The sequence below is a fragment of the Haliaeetus leucocephalus genome, unplaced genomic scaffold (genome assembly GCF_000737465.1).
Source record: "Haliaeetus leucocephalus isolate CR32 unplaced genomic scaffold, Haliaeetus_leucocephalus-4.0 Scaffold678, whole genome shotgun sequence".
Classification (NCBI taxonomy): domain Eukaryota; kingdom Metazoa; phylum Chordata; class Aves; order Accipitriformes; family Accipitridae; genus Haliaeetus; species Haliaeetus leucocephalus.
Genome location: NW_010973114.1, coordinates 1,364,272 through 1,384,728, shown reverse-complemented (window position 1 = coordinate 1,384,728; position 20,457 = coordinate 1,364,272). Strand labels below are relative to the sequence as shown.

Here is a 20,457-nt window from a genome sequence, read left to right as displayed (position 1 = left end):
CCCCGCCGCGACGGAGCGGGACCCCCCGGCCGAGTGTGCAGCTTTGGGGGGGGGGGAGTGGCAGTCCCGGAGCGATCGCTGAGGATCCCCGCCCCGCCGCCGCCTCCCCCCCCCGTTGAAACAGCCCGGGACTGGAGCTTAAGCACAAGGGGTCAAGGGCGACGGCGTGGAGAGGCTAAAATTTCATAAGGCAGACGGTTTACGCTTTGCGAGTTGTTTCTTGCGCTTTTTCTGGCGCGCAGAAGGTGGTTTTGGTTTGGGTTTTTTTTGTGATGTGTCAGGTGTTTAGAACCAAAGTTAGCTCGGCACTTGGGGCGGGTGCTTTTGAGGTTTTGTGCTTCTGGTGAGTAATAAAACCAGGCGAGTCGCTTACAGGCTCCAACCATTTTGTAGCCTAAATAAGGAACTGGCGAGCACTTCGACGCTGCCTTCAAACAGAAAAGCGCCTGGAGCTCTTTTTGCTGTTTTCACATACAGAAAACACTGCGCTCTGCATCACTTACTGGGTATCGTCGCCTACCGTGGTTTTTAGAAGGGTAAAAACCTTCAGTAAGTGAGCTTAAGTATTTACATTTCTGGTTAGCCTTTTCTATTTCCAGTAACTCCTTCCCTGCTATTCAAGATAAGTCTGATCTACAGACTGTGAAAAGGATCTGGTAGTCCAGAGCCTAGGGGCAACCATTTGATTTGTGTTGTGAGTGCAGATCGTTGGACTAGCATCCGTTCTTCAGGGCTGGTTAATCTTCCGGCTTCTGATTCCTTGCTCAGCAACAAAATAAATACATGCAAATACTGGCGTGGGCGAGCATTGCCATGCAAGAGGCGTGCGAGATGCAACAGTAGGCACCTCTACCGAGTTGCTACAAAAAGTTTTATTTCTGCAGAATAACGTAAATATAGTTATTTATAACTGGTTTTACAGGTTTTGCATCTGAACTGTAACCATTCCTTTTTCCTTCCATGTGGTGTTACCTTGTGTTTTATGATTTCTGTGTATACGTACAATCCGGTTATGAACTGAGCAGAAACACAAAAGGAAAGGAAAGTGTTTTAGCTACTGAACAGCTCGTCGTCCCCCCGCCTCCCCGCCCGTGTAATTTGTGCTGCAAAAATGTTGTTATATGGAAAATGTTGTTGTATGGAATCTTGCCTTTTGCAGATATGCTTAAAAGACTTTCTTTTAGATATGGGGTTTTTTTCCAGTATAGGGTTGTAGTAGGAGAGAGGTGAGCTTATTTATCTCTTAATGGGCAAGAGGTTTTCTATCCCTAGCTGTAAGCCTTCACTTCTCTGTCAGTGCTATTATGTTCTGTACTTAAACGTTGGCAGCTAATTTTATTCTTTCAGATTAAGCACTTTGTAAGTAGGCTCACTGCAAATTAGATGTCAGTTAAGGAGCTGTAAAAATGATGAACTTCTTAATAATAAGATTAAAAAAACGAGGTCTCGAAGTTTGTGTAGTCATTTAGCGAATCAAAATTAAATCAGCTTTTCAGTTCAGAAATTGGATGGTTGCAGTGTTCTCTGTAGAACAATAGTTATATTTCCTCGTGGTCCAGGATCCTGACGCATTCGTACCCTCCACCCTCTCACTGGTATAATAATTCAGTCTGAATAAAGAGCTGAAGAACTGCTTCTCCAACAGGTAGTGGTGGGCAGCACCATTTGAATTTTAATGATCCTGAAATTAGAACAGGTATCATAGTGCCTTCAAGTGTCACGATGCAAACTAAAACTTTTTGGAAGAAATGTTCAGGGGTTTTGTGGAGCTGTAGGTAGGAACGAGGATCCTTCTCTCTGCCCTTGCTAGTGATGTTAGGGAGAGTGGGTAGCTGCCGGTGCCATGAGGACGTGGAAACGGTGATAAGACGCCGGGATGCTCAGCCTGTCCACCTGGGACCTGCTCCCTTGATCACCCTGGGAAGCACCTCACCAGCTCCCACCCCTTGTCTCTTGATGATGGAGGCAGGCCCAGCTCCCAGCCTTCCCCAGCTCTGATCTCTCCGGAGGCTGAGGGCATGTCCACTGGGGATTTTCTCTCATGGTGGAAGCCACTTGGTGAGGCGAGGCAAGGATCTCCCCCTTCTCCTGTGCTCCTCTGCCCGTTCAGAGTACAGAAGCCTCTGCTCCAGCACCCCTCTTCTTGCAGCCCAGGGCCCCACTGGCTCTGTGGGTCTTTTTTGCCCCTCTGTGCAGAGGGAGGGACTCTGCTGTTCCAGGTGAGGAAGGAGGAACGGAGAGCTGGTCCCTGCTGACTGGTGGGGCCCTGCCCACAGCACTGCTCGGAGGGGAAGCGCAGCAGAGCTTGGCTGTACCACAGTAGCACTAAGTAGACCGCAAGGCAAGTAGCAGAAAGTAGTTTAAGGACTTTTAAAACTTTGTCTCAAATGAGCCAGTGCCATTCTTTGTTTATCTCTATTTTTATTTCAGTCACTGTTCAGTTCTCTCAAATATCTCATGTGGAATCCTATCGTGTATTCAACGCTTTAGATAATATGCATTTTACTCCAGAACAACAACAACAAAAAAAAGGGTGGTGGTTGTTTTGGGGGTTTTTTTAAGGCAAAGTTTAATATAGCATAGACTATTAATAAACATTTGATTGTCCTGGATTTAACTTGCATGCAACAGCGTAGCACATGAGGATTGAAAAAGTAAATTGGAAAGTAATAAACCTAATTAAGATAAAAGCAAAAATGAAAAAATATTTTTTAAATGTTATGTATGGCATGTCTAAGTAACATGAGTAATGAAGTTGTTGAAATGAAGTCCTGAGTAATGCGTTAAAAATTCTGTTTCTCACAGATGGACCAGTCGTCTCCAACCTACATGCTTGCCAACTTAACCCACTTGCATTCTGAACAGCTTCTGCAAGGCTTGAACCTCCTTCGCCAACATCACGAGCTCTGTGACATTATCCTGAGAGTTGGCGATGTCAAGATCCATGCCCACAAAGTGGTACTTGCCAGCATCAGTCCATACTTCAAAGCCATGTTCACTGGGAACCTTTCTGAGAAGGAGAACTCGGAGGTGGAGTTCCAGTGCATTGATGAGGCAGCCCTGCAGGCCATTGTGGAGTATGCCTACACAGGAACTGTGTTTATCTCACAAGACACTGTAGAGTCGCTTCTTCCAGCTGCGAATCTTCTCCAGATCAAACTGGTAGTGAAGGAGTGTTGTGCGTTTCTTGAAAGCCAGCTTGATCCTGGCAATTGCATCGGGATTTCTCGTTTTGCAGAGACCTACGGCTGCCATGACCTCTACTTGGCTGCTAACAAGTACATTTGTCAAAACTTTGAAGATGTTTGTCAGACGGAAGAATTTTTTGAGCTTACACATTCTGAGTTGGATGAAATTGTTTCCAATGACTGCTTGAATGTTGTGACAGAAGAAACTGTTTTTTATGCACTGGAGTCCTGGATCAAATATGATGTGCAGGAGCGACAGAAGTACTTGGCACAGCTGCTACATTGCGTTCGGTTGCCACTGCTGAGCGTCAAGTTTCTCACAAGGTTATACGAAGCGAACCATCTCATTCGTGATGACCACACTTGTAAACATCTGCTAAATGAGGCCCTAAAATACCACTTTATGCCTGAACACAGACTTTCACACCAGACCATGTTGATGACACGACCTCGCTGTGCTCCTAAAGTTCTTTGTGCTGTAGGAGGAAAAGCTGGACTGTTTGCATGTTTGGAAAGGTAAGTAATAGTCAAGTTGTTGCAGCACTTGGGTGGTGTTACGTTTGCACATGTTCGTTACCGCCCTGGGTCAGGATTAAGACAATCATTGACGAGCTGTGGTTTGCAGGACTATAGTTACTGCTTTCCTTCATAAGAACTCATAAGTAGATTTTTTTGGAACAAGGGTGAGCGCTGAATTCAAAATGCTTTTTTGATTCCATGAGTAATCTTCAGTGTTACGGGTTTTTGTTTGTGCCAACACCAATGGCTATAAAATCTTACCATTTTAATTCTATTGATTGAGAAATTTCGTTAATAAAAGTGGTTAATAAAAGTTTGTATGCTGCTGCTTCACTTTCCTCACAGTGAGGGTGGTGAGGCACTGGAACAGGTTGCCCAGACAGGTTGTGGATGCCCCATCCCTGGAAGGGTTCAAGGGCAGGTTGGATGGGGCTCTGAGCAACCTGGTCTAGTGGAAGGTGTCCCTGCCCATGGCAGGGGGGTTGAAAGTAGGTGATCTTTCAGGTCTCTTCCAACCCAAACCATTCTATAATTCTTTATCCTTTCAGGTTTTTTCATTTTACATAATTTTTCCCTGACCTATTATTATTCCAGAGAATCAAATCATAAAATTTAACCTAATACATGAGAAATTTGCTTCCTGATAACTCAAAAGTCCTTGGAGTTAAAAGACTTAATCAGAGAAGGGCGAAGAGGTAATTCTTAGCAATGTCACATTCTTGATCATAATGTAATCGTGCCTTTAACCTCTGCTGCTGAGTAGGTATCTGTGTCCGTGCTGGCAGAAACAGAGAAGTGCCCATCTTGCTTTACCTGGTTTTCAAAATGAACCTCCTCCTCAGTTACTGGAGTACATCACTGAGGCTAATCATGTGAGCAAAAGGAATGTAATAGAGAGAAAAATAGCTTTCTTCCCCATACTGGTATGGTTGGGTTTACTTATAACATTGTATTAACATTTCCAGAAATGGTAGTTAAACTATGTGTGGGTCTGCATATGTATGCATCCTTATACATACACATATAGTGCTTTGCTGTTGAATGTACCCTTATCAGGTCAGGAAATGTTTTCTGTGTAAAGGCAGACTACCTGAACTGGTTCTACAGCTGAATTCTGGGATGATATTTTACTCTGAGATTTTTTTTTCTGTGACAGTTCCATGCTTGCATGTATATACATACATTTAAATACCTAGGAAAATCTGCATGGTTTTTTTCCCTGTGTTTAGAGATGTTGTCAAAGTTATTTGAAGTTAACTTTCCCGCTAATAGGGATCAATAGTAAACTAGATGTTGAGACTGGGAATTGTTGGGTTTACAGATTTAAAAAGTAAAGGGGATTTTGTGCTTAATAAAAAAATCTGTTTGAGTGAATAAAGTCGTCCTCTGGTATTCTTCAGCTCTGTTTCTTTCACAGCTTCTTCAATGATTGTAACAATATTACATACCACGTAGTTTGGATTATTTTGATTATTTTTTTTAAACAAAAATGCTCTTTACTACTGTTAACCACATTTTAATGCATACCAAAATTTGGTCTTCCTTTATTTATTATTCGTATTAGTCTTTTCTAAACTGTTGTTTCAGTTAATTATTAAGTTTAAACAATTGCCCTTGACTTAGAAATAAAAAAAAAAAAAAAAAGTCACAGATTGATTAAATGGATAATTCCTAATACAATTAAAATCGTGAAGTAGGAAACCTTAATTCCACTATTCTCCTTCTACTTTTCATTTCTACTTGCAGGAAGACTGGCTTTTCACTTTAAAGTTAGCCACTACTTCATAATAACAAAATTACTTAGAATGTATGTAGTACTGTTCTTTTTCTAATTGGGCTGCTGCTGTCAAGACCCAGTCTGGTGTTTCAGCAGTCCCTGCTTCTAGGTTCTTAGCCAGTGGCTACCAGCTCTCCAGTGGCTTCATTTTGTTGTATGTTTTTTGAACAGGTCGTATTTCCTGTGTACTAGATATTCTTTTAAATCATTGAAGTAATTTGTTAACCAAACTATTTAGGTAAGTTGACTAGACTTTTTACATGATAGGCTAGACCCACCATACTCTTAACACTGAGTATAATTAAAAGGAAATGCAAATAAGCAGTATTTTGAAAACAGATTTTTCAAATTAGTTTGTTTTACTCTGACATTTCATTTAAATTATACAGTGCATGTAAAATATGTATTTATAAAACTACAGATTGTACTTTCTAAATGTATGTTTGTATGTATATATAGACATGTGCTTCTCCCTCTCTAATTCTCTTTTTTTCTCTCTCTCTCCCATCTCTGTGGCTGTTCTGACTTTTTTCAGTTTACCCTTCTTATCCCTTCAGTTTGTATTTTTAGCTTACCACAATCACAGCCTACTTCCAAAAGCTGCTGTGGCATCAACACTGTTTTGTCTTCCCTCGCATTATCCAGGGTGCTCTCCTGCCTTCTCTGTAGTCTGCCTGGTTTGTACTTTCAAAATTCATCCTTCCGGGTCTCAGACTTGGTGCCATGGCTACTTGCTGTGTTGCTGCATCGCACCGTACGCTGTGAGGCTCTGGGTTTTTAACTCTTTAGAACAGTAAACAGCATTTCATTTTAGCTTACATTTGGGCTATTGGAAGAAATGGCAAACATCACATGAGACGTAAGAAGTAGTCTCAAGACTGTGTTCCTTGATGCTCATTTGCACTTCACAGAGCTTCAGAAAGTTAGGTTTGCTCACATAATCTTTGTTTTTCTATTTCAGTGTTGAAATGTATTTTCCCCAGAATGACTCCTGGATAGGCCTGGCACCTCTTAGCATTCCCCGCTATGAATTTGGAATATGTGTCCTAGACCAGAAAATATATGTTGTAGGAGGGATTGCAACCCACGTGTGTCAAGGCATCAGTTACCGAAAGCATGAGAATTCAGTGGAGTGCTGGGACCCTGATACGAACACTTGGACATCTCTTGAAAGGATGTTTGAGAGCCGGAGTACTCTGGGAGTGGTAGTTCTGGCAGGAGAACTCTACGCCTTAGGTGGTTATGATGGGCAGTCTTATTTACGAACTGTAGAGAAATACATTCCTAAAGTGAAGGAGTGGCAGCTAGTGGCCCCAATGAACAAAACAAGAAGTTGTTTTGCTGCGGCTGTCTTGGACGGAATGATATATGCCATTGGTGGTTATGGTCCTGCCCATATGAACAGGTATGTGCTTTTCATGTGTGTAGCTCAGTGTCATAAGCTGGAAAGCAGCAAAATTCACTGTTAAGCTCGTGTTCAGCAGCTAATTAAAAATTAAGATAGATTGGTAATTCACAGTGGGCCTCATTAATCCTTGTTCTGCAGTGTCAGTCTGATAATTCAACTGGGAAGTCTTTCTTTTAACTTACCTTTACGTGTTCCAGCTCAGAGCTGGTTTGTTTGGGTTGGTTTTTTTGTTGGTTTTTATTTTTTTAATCCCTAAGAAGGGAAAATGGTAAAGACAAAGACATATGTGCATGTTACTAAGCAAGGTGGTGCAAGACACCTGACCTTGTAGACACCCAAGCTGGTTAACTCAGCAGATCAGTATGGTGTGGGCTTATTTGCTCAGGCCCCAAGGTAGTGTACTTTTATCTGTGTCATGGTGATGCACCTCCATTACTGAGCTCTTGGGAGAGGCTTGCTTAGCACTGGGCCAGCGCTATATAAATCCTTGTACCTCAAGCCTGCAGAATATTAGGAAGCGTGGTTAGCTTTAACATTGAAAACACTGATTTGAAATAAAAAGGATTTTTCACATGCTTAATATACACAAAATAAATATATACCTCGGAATATTAAAGTAGTCTTAATGATAATAATAAAGTTCAGGATGGTGGTTACTGGTCTGGCTCCTGGGTAGAAGTGGGCTTGCTTCAGCCCTGGCATTCACAAGGAGGTTTCCTGGCACCAGCATGCTCTTTAATTGTTCTGTTCCACATCGCTCTGTTTGGATAGACAGGGGCATTTAGTTATGCAAAGAAATGATTTGTACTCTCTTCTTCATTAAAATGGGAACAAATCAGCCATATGTCCCCCCAGGAAGCAAATTAATAACTACAAGTCTAAATAGCTGAATAAAGAATGAAAATGAAAATCTTGCTTATAGGAAGGGATGCATTGATTGTTTAACAGTGTAGTATAACGACATTGCACTAACCATTAATTGTGCTTTTCATACTTGATATGTTTTTATATAAAACAGTTTGTGAAGCAAAGGATTAATTCCCAAACAGGGAAGTATAGCTAAGTAGTTTTCATTTGGAAAGTGCAAACAACTGAAATAAAAACAGCAATAACTTAAACTGTTTGGTATGGTTGTGACAGGATTTTATGAAACTTAATGTGATGTTATTCTGACTTCTTATATTTTAAATTATGAAAGGTGATAGCAGTTGAAATACTCAATAGACAAGCAAACCATCCCTAAAAGTTTTCTGTTGACTCTAGGATTTCTTCACATGGGAATTTGACCCAGAATAATTAAGCTGCGCTGTTGTTCTATGTGGTCATTCTTAGCTCCGTACCATCTTTGTACCACACAGAATTATCAGTTTTAATAGTAGCTTAAAGCAAAGTCAGTAGCAAAGTAGAGCAGGCATACCAGGAGATACTGTGGGACCTCTGGGATGCTGACTCCACTGCAGCCTTGTTGCACAGACCATAAAAAAAAAAAGAAGATAATCAAGCCCTTGCTATTGCCAGAAGTGGTGCCCAAAAGTTGAATTCTCAGTATGCACGCAGGCCTCTGAAAGGTAAACTCGGTAACCTCCTTTCAGGAAAGGTAGGACTTATCACTGGAGCAATAGGGAATGTCTTTATCAAGCTGGTGGCTTTAAACGGGAAGCTCTTAACAACATTAAAATTCTGCAGTAGCCTCTCTCCTTGTACCACATCTGCTCTGTTCCTCAGTCAGAAAGGAATTGCCAGCAGCTCCTGTAGAGTTACTGGAATCTGTTATTTCATTATTTGCCTTTTTAAATTTAATTTACTTTTTATTGAATATTTTTTGTTTTATTGATTATTCAAGGGCGCAAGTAATATGCCATGCCATCCAGTCACTAGACTCATACAAGCTCTAGCATTAAAAGAAACCTGACTGCTGTGTAATTAAGGGCCTTCTCTCCAACTCTGTAGTGCTTCTGATTTTCTCTTCCCCTCTTTTCTGCCCCCTCATGCTACTGAAGCTACGCTTTGGACAGGGAATGGCTACGTGCCATGAGTGTGTTAATGACTCTGACCATCTGTACAGCTCCAGCGATTAAAAAAAGTAATAACGATTATGATAATTCATTTCCATTTTATCCTGAAGGCCTCTTCTATCCTTAGTGTTTTGATCAGCAACTTCTTTACTGCTTTTCCTGAGGGATATGCTCTCCAATTTTTTTTCCTCTCTGTCTGTTATTTTCAGGCAAGCCTCCGGGAAGTTTTTGATTTGATGTGTTACCCAAATAGATACACTTCAGATCTGCATTGTGTACAGTCTTTCATGAGTTGCTTTTTTAATAAATAGCAGCAGTCACCCTGGAAAGAGCTCTCGGTTCCGAGACCAGCTTTAAAAAAATCTTGCTTTGTTTCAATTTGTCACCTGAAGATCCAGGGTAGTGGCATGAGGACATCAGAGAAGCGGCTGAACTGCAGTCTCTGTGTTGTTGGGATGAAATATGTTAAAACTACTTTTTGGCAACACTGTTGAGACCCTCCAGCTGCTTCGTGTTGTCAAAGGACCCTAGGATGTGATCGATGCTTCTGAGGTGATAACACTGGCTTTAGTTTCTTGTGTGCTACCATTGGGTAGCGCAAAGCAACCATGCTGCAAAATTTTCCATCAGCTCAAGCACTCTTTCTTTGTGTTACGTTATTCCTGTGCGTGGTAATATTGGTTGGCAGAACTAGATGTACCTCTGACAAATGCAGATTTCTTGTGGAGTGAAATTTAAATGTCACTAAAATCCGAGCCTCACAAGTTGTTTGTGTTTGCAGCATGGAGCGTTATGATCCAAGTAAAAATTCGTGGGAGACAGTAGCTTCAATGGCTGATAAACGAATAAACTTCGGTGTTGGTGTCATGCTGGGCTTCATTTTTGTAGTTGGTGGACACAATGGTGTGTCTCACCTATCCAGCATTGAGAGATATGATCCTCATCAAAATCAGTGGACTGTGTGTCGACCCATGAAGGAACCCAGAACAGGTAGGGACATACAAACCTCTCAGCAGTTAACTCGGATATCCTTTCAGAAATAAATTGCTGTTTGACCTGATAGAAGCTGCAATAAAGTTGCAGTGATTTGTCTGCAGAGCACTGTACTTTGTGAACTGGACCAAAGATCTCTTAATCAGCTCTGTGAAAGAATGAGTATTTATTTTTCTAATTTTAATTATAGTCCAGTTTATTAATACTGAACTGTAACAAAAATAACATGAAGTAATATTTCTACTTTATCTTCTATTTTTTCATTAATTTTGAGTTAATTTCAGCAATTTTGTGGTTACCGTTCTGTTGTATTTTACTTTATGTTGAGACTTGGTAGTGCATCCTCTCTTCTGTCTCCGTGACAAGGAGTATTGGAACAGAAGAGCACTGTTTTGTCATAGGAAGGGGCACAAGAAAAGTCAAAAAGGAGTGTAAGACCTGAACAGAGAACGACTTTTCGTTTACATCCATTTTCTTTAAAGACAGCCCAAAGAAGGAGAAGCTGTGAGAACTTGTCTGTTCAGCCTTCAGGTGTGGGGAGGTGGTTGCAATTAGGAACAAAAATACTACTTATTTCCACACTTGGTGATTGTGCAATCTTTTTTTTTCTTTTTTTTTTTTTTTCCAATAGGAGTTGGTGCAGCTGTAATTGATAACTACCTTTATGTGGTTGGAGGTCATTCAGGGTCATCCTATCTGAACACTGTCCAGAAATACGATCCCATCTCAGATACCTGGCTGGACTCTGCTGGGATGATGTACTGTCGATGCAATTTTGGTTTGACTGCACTTTGATGAAAAGCGGGACTCTGCGGACTTGATGCAAAGATGGAGCTTAATCTGCTTGAAAGTAAACCCCGCTGGCAGAGAACATAAGCCGTGTTTTCTGAAGTTGGAAAGCTGGAGGAACGTGGTGAAGCTGGGACTGAAATGAGGAAGGATTTGTTTTCTTCCGGTAATTTGCCTTTGGTACTTTAGTGACACGGGCAGAAGGAATGGAAAGCTTATTACCAGCTGGGTTTAGATAGCATCCTGTTAATAGCAGTGAATTTTAGAGAGTACTGTACATGCCTGGCATATGGTTAGAAAACTTACTGTATATCTAACCCTTTCACTTTCTAGAGCTTTTCTCTCTTCCTCCTGCCTCTATGAAACATGAAGTTTACTGTGCTTGGGGTGAGAGATGTGTGAATGTGTTGTATGACTGGACAGTTTGCTGATAGTTGTCTGGTTGTGTCTTCATACTAAGAAAACGCCAGTGCTTCATAATTTTTTTTATGAACAGTAACTAAAGGGCTGCCTTGTTTCTGTATCTCAAGGTTTGTAAATAATAAATGCCATAGTATGTTGCCTGTACACTCTCCTTTGTTACCCACTTACTGGTAGGAGGCTTGGGATGGTAATTAGTAACTATTTAAAAGAAATTTACAGGGCAAACTTATTGCCTCTTAATGAAGTTTTTGGATCTGCTGAAGAGAAATCACATTTTTAACTTTCCTTTATATTTTTCTTTTTGTGGATAAACGAATGCTAGATTAAATGACTTAATCTTGCTAGTCTGCTGTGTGTTTTCAATTGTAATGCAAGGAAAAATTACAAAAGTCATGCATCGGAAGATGCCACAGCAGCATTCATAGCATGATATAAAATAAGTACTCAAAAATGAATCCATCCCATCCCTCTCCCAAGCGCACTTGTGTTCATATTCTGTATAACTTCCTTTTTTAAAAGAATGTATGATTGCTTTCTCAGAGTGTTCTGATAAAAAATGGTGCTAAATGTAGGACTTAACGATAAGGCTGTTACCAATTTTAGTGCAGTATGCATAAAGCATGATCGTTTTGATTGTTCTAGTGTTTTTGTTTCTTATTTGCTTGATACATTTGTGCCTATGAAAACTGTCAAGAATAACACAATGTACTGAATGAGCTCTAAGTTTGTTACATTATTTTTTTTCCAGAAGATCTACGTTTATTGTTCCTGTTCTCACAAATACATAAATAGGGAGTGAACAGTGAGATCCCATCTCATGTTCTTCAGACAGTCTTGCCTTTAACACAAGTTGCAATGAATGAAAAGCGCGGGGCATAGTTGCTCACCCCAAGTGTGTGTCCAGTGTAACAGAGTACTGAAGGTCAGTTCCTGTGACTAACCAGAATCTCGAGAGATATAACTTTGTGATAGCCCTAAACTTAGTGAAAATTTGGGCAGGTAAATAGAAAGCAATGCTGTGGGCTATAACCATTATTTAAAATAGATGACTGAATAAATATGAATTTTAGCTAATTTAGAATGTTTTGGTTTGTCTTCTGATTTTAACTATGAATCATGGTTATCTTCAATTTCTGTTTTGATGTCTGTGTGTGTATTGCCAGGCCCGGTACTGAAGAGTTTTTCTGCATCCAGAGTTATTTTCCACTTGTTTTAATGTTTGTTTCCCCTTGTTTTTCAAGCCCATATAGTATTATTTTTGAAGGTGCAATAATATCTGAAATAGTTGCTTTAAAAGCCATTTCTTTATAAGTGTGCTAAGCAGAGAGTTTTGAGTGTGCTTGATTTATTCTAAGTTCCTGCAAAGCTAATTGCAGCCAGGCAAACAGTGGTGTTCCTTGTTCTTCCATACGCTAACATTCAGATTTTAAACAGTCAAGGAGCCGAGGGTGTTTTCACCATAAAACATTATTCACAGGTAACAGGTGTTTGCACAGATTATAAAATCCTGCACGTATTCTTCAAATTTGGTAGAATTCAGCAGGACTTTAAAAGCAAATAAAATTAACAATTTCAGCGTTTTCAATGCAGTTTATTTGACCCACTAAGGATTCTAGTTACATAGCAATAATAGTGTGATTTAATTATTCCAGTGAATCTGTTGATAGGACACAAGTAGCTACATGGTTGTACGTTGCACGTTTGTGTGTGGGGAGAAGGATGAAGGGGAGCAGGTTTGGGGTTGGGGATTAAGGAAGATGTTTCAGCCTGTTGCGTAGGTTGCCTTCTCATTCTGTTCAGACAAATGCGCAAGCTGAATGCTTACATGTGCTGTTTTACTTCTCGGTCTGTTTCACAGAGATGCCATTGATAATCGTATTTTCCAATATACACCGGAGATAAAGATACTTAACAAACTAATATTAAAAAAAGAAAAATTCCTTAGCTAAAAGACAAGTTTATGCCTTTTATTGATAGGAGGCTTTCCATGCAGTTCGGTATATACCGTACCTTTTAGAGTTTAACTACAATAGGATTCCATAAATGAAGATGCTCACATACATGTTCTGATTTGAAGTATTAGTAAACACTGTTTTCAGTTAGCAGAGACTGGTGAAAGGTATAGAAATCATTTTGACTTCATCAGAACAAAAAATCCATAGGTCAGGGTGGTGTTGATGGCTGTTCAAGGTTTATACAAATATCTTTCATTTATGGAAGTCAAAGCACTGAAAATTGTTAAATGTTCCACTCTCTTCACCTAGGCAGTGGTAATGTTAAATGAGGTCATAGAGATTGACCCCATATTGTGTAATGTGGTATTCCTAAATTTAAGATAGCAGCATAAACAATTTTTTTTAGTATGCAGACTTGGTATGAAGAATGGGAAAAATGCCTAATGAAATATACTGCTGTTATTAGATGAACTGTTTAGCTAGAAATGGATCAAACAGTGTATCAACCTAGGGATCGTGTCACCTGAAATCATGCTGTCTTCATTTTCTGTTCTGGGTGCTTGTTGTCCTGTTCACTGAAGTGCTTGGTTATAGAAAGATCAGACACAACAATCAGTTTAAATCTGCATTTAAAGAACAACACTCTCATTGTCACATCTGTCTTGCAGTTTAAAAATTAAGGACCTTCAAATAAGATGTCATACAAGTATAAATTATCATCCAGTTCTATTTCTTAATCACTCAAAATTATCTGCAAAGCACTTTAAAATGGGTATGAGTTTATATGTGTACATACAGTTCCTGAATTTCTGCTTTTGGGGGGGGGTGGGGTGGGGTTGTTTGGTTGGGTTTTTTTTAAAGATATTCATCTGTAAGCTTCTTGACAGTCTCTCCTACTAGGAATGCTTTTCTTTCAGAAAGTCTAGTTGGAATTTCTAGAGGGGCAAATGTGTCCAGTACACATTACAAACAGTTAACTGTTTCTGGGAGATAGCATGTTACTTTTGTGAATCTGCCATCTGTAAGTCCCCATTCACTACATGAAACAATGCAAAATGTCCAAACTTGCCTTAAATTCTTGATACTTAACTGAAACGCAAAGAACTGGATGATAATTCCTATTTTTTTGCCTTATGCGCTGTGCTGTATTTTAAACCCAAGGATAACTATAATTTTTAGCAGGATTTAATAATTGTACAGAGAATACCAAATTGTACTCAGACTTGACCAGAGTGCTTTGGTTGAGAGTATAAAATGATATATGTAGTTTTGTGTATGTAGAGTGTTTTTATGTGTACATCTTTTTTAGCAGCAATGTTCTGGTTTTGTTATTGTTTACAAAAGCGGCATTTAAGTTAAACAGGAAAATAACTGTAACCTGCATTCTCGGTCTTTACTAGTGTTCTCAATGTGTTTGCTCTTGTGATAATGCTCTGTAAGTATTGTTGTAACTATTTCATTGAATGTGAAAATTTAGTAAATAAACCTGGGGAAAAACTTAACTTTATGCTTTTGCTGGATGGTGAATATAAATGCGCTGTAGCTTTAGCCTTCTAATGCAGTAACATGTTTGTGAGCTGTTATTCAAAAGCGGCGATAGCTCAACCCTGCGAGGTGACAGCTAGAAAGAAGGGGAGGTGGAGCAGGAGGATGCTTGTCCTTCTTGGGGAGGGGTGAGCTGGCTGGAAGACCCTGACCCCAGCAACCAGGTTCCAGGGTCTTTGCCTCATTGGTATTAGAAGCTCCCGTGGAAGAGGATTTTAGTATGTGGCTTGCTATTTCCCATCTGTCCCTGTAGCCGTAACTATTATCTGCCTGATGAATCAGTAACCATCGAAGGAACACACAACCCCGCTCGTTCCTGCTTTCCTTGGCAGAAGAGCAAGCTCTAGAAAGCTCCCGTACAAACTGTTCTCTCCTGGTGAAGACCCAGCATCGCTGAGTAACTCTGCAGAAACATGATCTGTTCAGGGCCAGAGGGGTTTGCACCTGCATAATTTTGGTTTACTGTTAGACAGCTCTTCACATATTTGCTACATTAATAAAAGACACTCAGGTAATACCCATCAAGGACTTAGGTTTTAGCTTTCCTTAAGTTTAAAGGTTGCTATTACCCATTGATATAGCAGGTACTTCAAAACACATTTGGCAGATACACGGGGCTGGAGATGGTTTTTTCTAGTTTATTTTAGCATAAAGTTACCCATTTTTAAAAAGATAAGATTGTTTCAGAAAAATGCAAACACCTTGCATAGCATTTGACCTAAGCCAGCACTAGGCAGTACAATACACAACTACTGTAGTCCTCTTCTTTCTTTGGGTCCTGAGTATGCTTAATACACAGACCTTAATTTTAGGAATGGCCAGGAACATAACAGTAAAAGCAACATAACTTAGGGGGTTTTAGCTGTCTAATATTAACTAGAGATAGCAAAAAAATAGAAATCTGATGCTTTATTTTTTAAAAAATGACATAGCCCACCATAGGTGCACCCAGTAAACATTGATTTGGGCCTTTTCTTTATTGAAGAGCGTGGCACCTTCCGATAACTTGTCTGAAAACAAAGTCATATGGATAGCACAAGCATCCAATGCAGGCATCTGCTGACGGAAAAAGTATCTGGCAGGCGACTGCCCTCAAGGCAGACAGCTCATCGCTGAACCCAGCTCCCCCAGAGACCTGTCGTCTTCCCTGAGGCGACCAACTCGCAAAGCAAGCGCGAGGCGAGATGTGCCTGGGCTACCCGGAGGACAGCTGTGGGTCCCCCCAGCCAGTCTGGTGCTGCTTTATAGAATCATGGAATCATTTAGGTTGGAAAAGACCTTTAAGATCATCCAGCCCAACTGTCAACCTGACACCACCATGCCCACTAAAACCATGTCCTGATGTGCCTTGTCTATGTGTTTTTTGAACACCTCCAGGGATGGTGACTCCACCACTTCCCTGGGCAGCCTGTTCCAATGCCTGACAACCCGTTCAGTAAAGAAATTTTTTCCAATATCCAATCTAAACCTCCCCTGGCACAACTTGAGTCCATCTCCTCTCGTCCTAAATGACTTATGACTTGTCCTTATGACTGCTCTGCTCCAAGGAAAGGGCAGGTGCCTGGTACTCAGCTCTAGCAGAACTGGTTTCCTATTTCACAGCCTATAAAGGTTTAATCCAACTGTTACATTTCTTGGAAAACACCACCTTGATCATCTGTGCTCCCTTTCGGCCATCTAGCTGGCTGTACTGTATGCCTTGCTGTAGGTGGGTCGGGCAGCCCGGCGGTTCATGCTCCTCAGCACCTGGTACCCAGATTTAACTGAACAGCCAGCGTTAACAGATGAGAAGTGATAACTGGGAGATATGTCAAAGTAAACTGCATTAGCATTACGTGAAACTTCTCAAGTGGTAATTTTCTTTGCTACTAAAGCTCCAGTCTAGAAAAAAACCAAAACTGTTTATTGCCAGCTGCAGTGTGCTCACACTTCTATTCAGTTATTTAAAAGTTTCAGATGAACTGAGAGAGTCCAAGTGCCTATACTAAATTCACTGTGTGCTTATCTTCTGCTACTTATTACCAGTGTGTGGTCTCCTCCTTGGGTAAGGTCGTTCCCATAGTTCGAGGCCAAAAGAAACCAAGAAAACAAAAAATTCTCATGCTTCTGTACTCCCATCCCACTCCTTGTTCACCTTTCCTCTGCCACCAGGACAGGTGTGGGTACTGGCCAACCACAAGTGCAAGTCAGGTCTCCAAAAGAGGCTGCTGTGAGCAGATGGGCACCTAGATGTCACCTGGCGTGACGCTGACGTGATAGAGATAGGACGTGGCCACAGAAAATTTCAGCTATTGTGATTTTCCCAAGCCAGAATAAGGGCTTCTAGGTACAACAAAAAACCCAGCACATTTCAGCCTGTACTGAACCATACCTACCGGGCACTTACCCAGCTCTGTCTGGGGATGACTGCTGGCTGAGTCCAGGCTCCACAAGGAATTTCTTGGGGAAGATGGAAATAATGGTAATCACTTGATCTGGTTATTAAACTGCAATAATCTGCAAGCACAGAACAATAATGACCATTCTTTCTAGCAGTCATACACATAAAAAAAAAATCACCCGTTCTGTGACCATTCAGATTTTTTTAAATAGAACAAAGAAGATGTATTTTTTAAAGTATTTATTTCTTGCCCGTATCCCACCTGCTTTGAAATTAAGGAAAATATTGTTAACCTTGTAAGTTACAAGACAAATTTTCTTGACTGATTAAATTTAGGATTTTCATGCATTAGTCAAGTAACAAGAATGTACATCTCAAAATACACAAAATATTGCTGTAAATTGAAAAAATTAGGAGTTTGTTTCTAATTGTACATAAGGTAAACCACAACAAAATCAAAGAGCTTCAGCATAGACTGAAACTCTTTAAATAGAAAGAACAGGGAAAGACAAGAACAAATTATTTGAAAATCTTTTAGGTCAGAGGAGACCTCTGAAGGTCACCGGCTCCAGCCCTGCCACCACACACGCTCAAAGGAGGAGCAGACTGAGGTTATATTGGGTTGCTCAGGTCCACGTCAGGTGTGGAGATGGGTCTCCAGAGAAGGTACAAACCGAGGAGCAGGCTGGGTCAGCGCGCCGGTGGTGCCAGGGGTACCAGCCATCCCCCCCCAGAGAACGGGCACGGCCGGGACGGGCGCCCAGCCTCGTCTCTGACCCATTTCTGGCTGTTTTGATGATTCCTGGAGCACAAGCACCCCGCCGAGCCCTCTCTTGGTCAAACCTCCATCACATGGACACAACCTGCAATTGCCTCCTGCCCACTTTTTAAAGCCTGAGCCTTCCTGCACAGCTGCTGTGGGTGCTGGCCCCTTCTCCCCCCCTTTTCTGAAGGCAGTTTATAATCAAATCCCTTTTTTTACCCAGGTATTGCTTTAATTTACTGTTAATGCACTTTCACAAGCTTCAGCACATACAGCATCTGTCGCGTCCCAAAGTTGGAGCGACTCAGGTTCGTGGATTTCCTTTGTCAGAATTAAGGTGAAACGACACCAGGGGAGTTCAAACAACAATCAACATTTATTCAACCTAGCTAACTCTGTCCAAGTACACATGAACTTGTTAATATGAACCTTGCAACATGTCATTAAGCCGCTGTTTGAGAAGAGGAGGAAAGTACAGAAAGAATGAAATGGAAAAAGGAAGATGAAATGTATCAGAAGGAGAGCCCTCCCGTTGAGTCACGAGGTTCAGAGCAGACCCCCTTGCTTTCTGGACTCCTTCTCAAAGAGGAGCCCAGGGGCGGCTAGATCCACTCCTAGTCTCAGACTTGGTCAACGGTTTATGTTTCAAAGGATGAGGTGTAGGGACTGTGGAAAAGAGAGAAGGAAAAGAGAGAGAAGAGAAGGGTTTCACCAGTCCTGGGTCCAGCGTTGGTCCAGCCAGTGTAGAGATCCAGTTCCGGAGGGCGCGCGCTGAGGATTCGTTCTCTCCTCTTTTATAGTGTGTTAGCTGATGATCTCAACATGCGCAGTTCCCACACCTGGGGTTCTCTGGAATCAGTCAGTGAGTTTTGGTTGGGGGGGTGTTCATTGTGGAGTTGCCTCTCTTTTCCTGCTGGTATGACCACTTAAGATAGAAGCACAGTCCCAACTTCCATGGGGCCTTCTTCCTCCAGGAAGGCATAAATTGTGTTCCTTCTCCTGGTCACTCAAGATAAGGAATTGGGGCCTTGGAGAAGTGCGTTCCCACCCTCCATGGGGCCCTCTCCTCTGTCCACATTGTCCTGTTCACAAAACTCCAGCATTTTTACAGAGGCCGTTTTGTCCACCAAAGCTCTTTTAGCGGATGTTTGAGACATTTGAATTTGTCAGACCGTCACAGCATCAGAGTACTCTGATTTTAAGACTTGGCATAAAAACGATTATTGCACTGTAAAATGAGATGTGTCCAGTCATTTAAAGTGTCTTTCCATTGTCTTGAACTTTGTCAGAATTAAAAATTGCAACGATGATGCCTTAATGACTCTGCGAAGTAATTTTTAATAGCTAGAGAACTTACCAGCTGCACAAACTGCAGACCCCATGCCTGAACACTTCCTGGCATTTCTGTAATTCTGAAATGCCTTTGGCAAGTGAGAAAAAGATTTGGAAATTGTATTACACAGTCCTCAGATCACGTGTGAGCCAGAAGCACACGTTCATCTTCCACAGGCAGATTAAAGTGTTTCCAAATATTAAAGTATCAGCTGCAAAAAAAATAGGATATTGGCAAAACTGAAATAATTTCGTTACATAATATACTTGAAAATACAAAAATTCCTCCGACAATTTCATTGTCGTCTTAAAAATAAGCAACACGGCAATGAGTTACTCTCTAGCTGACGGCGAAACCCTGGCAATTTAACTCCTTGGTCTGGCATGATGGGACCCTGCCGGCTATCGCGATGGCAGTGCGGGAAGAAGCCAGCTCTCCCGCTGCCGCCTCTCCAGAGCTGATGTTTTCTGGGGCGAGGATGCATTACAGCTCGTGACCGAAGGGACAGCAGGGGCTGGGAAAGGGCGGGGGGAAAAGGAAGGTGCTTCAGTTTCAAAACTTAGTTTTTCAGAATAGGTAGAACAGTGTTTAACTAGAAGGGAAATAGCCTTTGCCCTTCGGTTCTCTAGAGGAGAGAAAAAAACCCCTTCTTTTTTCCCCCTCTCATGGAGGCATACGGCAGGTTGCGTCCTTAGGTGGTGCTATTAGAAATGGAAATCCTCTGCATTTTGAAGCAGCAAAATGATACTGCTTTTGGTGGTGTTAGTTGAGAGTTAGAGTTGAGTGCACGACTGAGTGCTTTATTTAATTGGAGACGAAATTCAAATACCAATAGCTTTGAGCTGCAAATTTGGGTACATATTTTAGTTCTAAAACCTCCAGGCTGCAGAGCAGTTGTTCGGTCCATTATTAATGTTAGGATGCAACAGGTAACTTCATTCCGATGTGGACCTGGATTTGCCTTGCAGAATCCCTCCACACTTGTTGAACAATGCAGAGCGAAGAGATCACATCCTGCATTATTAACAGGTGGATTTTAAGGTTCCTGTGTACGCCAAACTAAATGCAATAGTCTGTACATACCAAATGCAGTACTCCTGCAGGCTGCAAGGGGACCATGATGAAAGAATTGGAAGTCCTATTAAATCCCTTTCCTCATCTCCAAAGGGCTGCACCAACGCTCTCCTTGCCAGCAGCAGCAGATTGCCAAAGAAAATGCCAGTGGAGGGGAAGAAGCTGCTGGTGAGTGGGTCTCCCAGTGGGACTCCACGGAACAGGTTGATTCCCAGGGTTACCAAGGGTGTGAGCAGAGCAGGGACAAGCAGAAACATCTTATCGGAGGCTGACGGAGTCGGGGCTGTTCAGCCTG

The 20,457-nt window shown here is 41.4% G+C and overlaps 2 protein-coding genes across 4 annotated transcripts in view; one reads left to right on the top strand and one right to left on the bottom strand.

Moving 5' to 3' along the window:
* Nucleotides 1–2,020, bottom strand: part of FAM179B (family with sequence similarity 179, member B) — a 47,709-nt gene extending 45,689 nt beyond the window's left edge. The window contains exon 1 of the mRNA XM_010579848.1: nt 1,934–2,020. Coding sequence (XP_010578150.1) covers nt 1,934–2,020 — 87 coding nt within the window. The remainder of the gene's footprint in view (nt 1–1,933) is intronic.
* KLHL28 (kelch-like family member 28) overlaps nt 1–14,519 on the top strand; it is a 14,920-nt gene extending 401 nt beyond the window's left edge. Inside the window, exons 1-5 of one of the 3 annotated variants that reach the window (XM_010579732.1) lie at nt 1,209–2,341; nt 2,806–3,704; nt 6,446–6,889; nt 9,689–9,897; nt 10,532–14,519. In XM_010579732.1, coding sequence (XP_010578034.1) covers nt 2,806–3,704; nt 6,446–6,889; nt 9,689–9,897; nt 10,532–10,695 — 1,716 coding nt within the window. In that variant the 5' untranslated portion in view covers nt 1,209–2,341 and the 3' untranslated portion in view covers nt 10,696–14,519. Of the gene's footprint in view, nt 1–1,205; nt 2,342–2,805; nt 3,705–6,445; nt 6,890–8,155; nt 8,382–9,688; nt 9,898–10,531 lie in introns of those variants that run through there. The other 2 variants (XM_010579733.1, XM_010579734.1) reach the window with 2 other exon arrangements.
* The last annotated feature ends 5,938 nt before the right edge of the window (nt 14,520–20,457 follow it).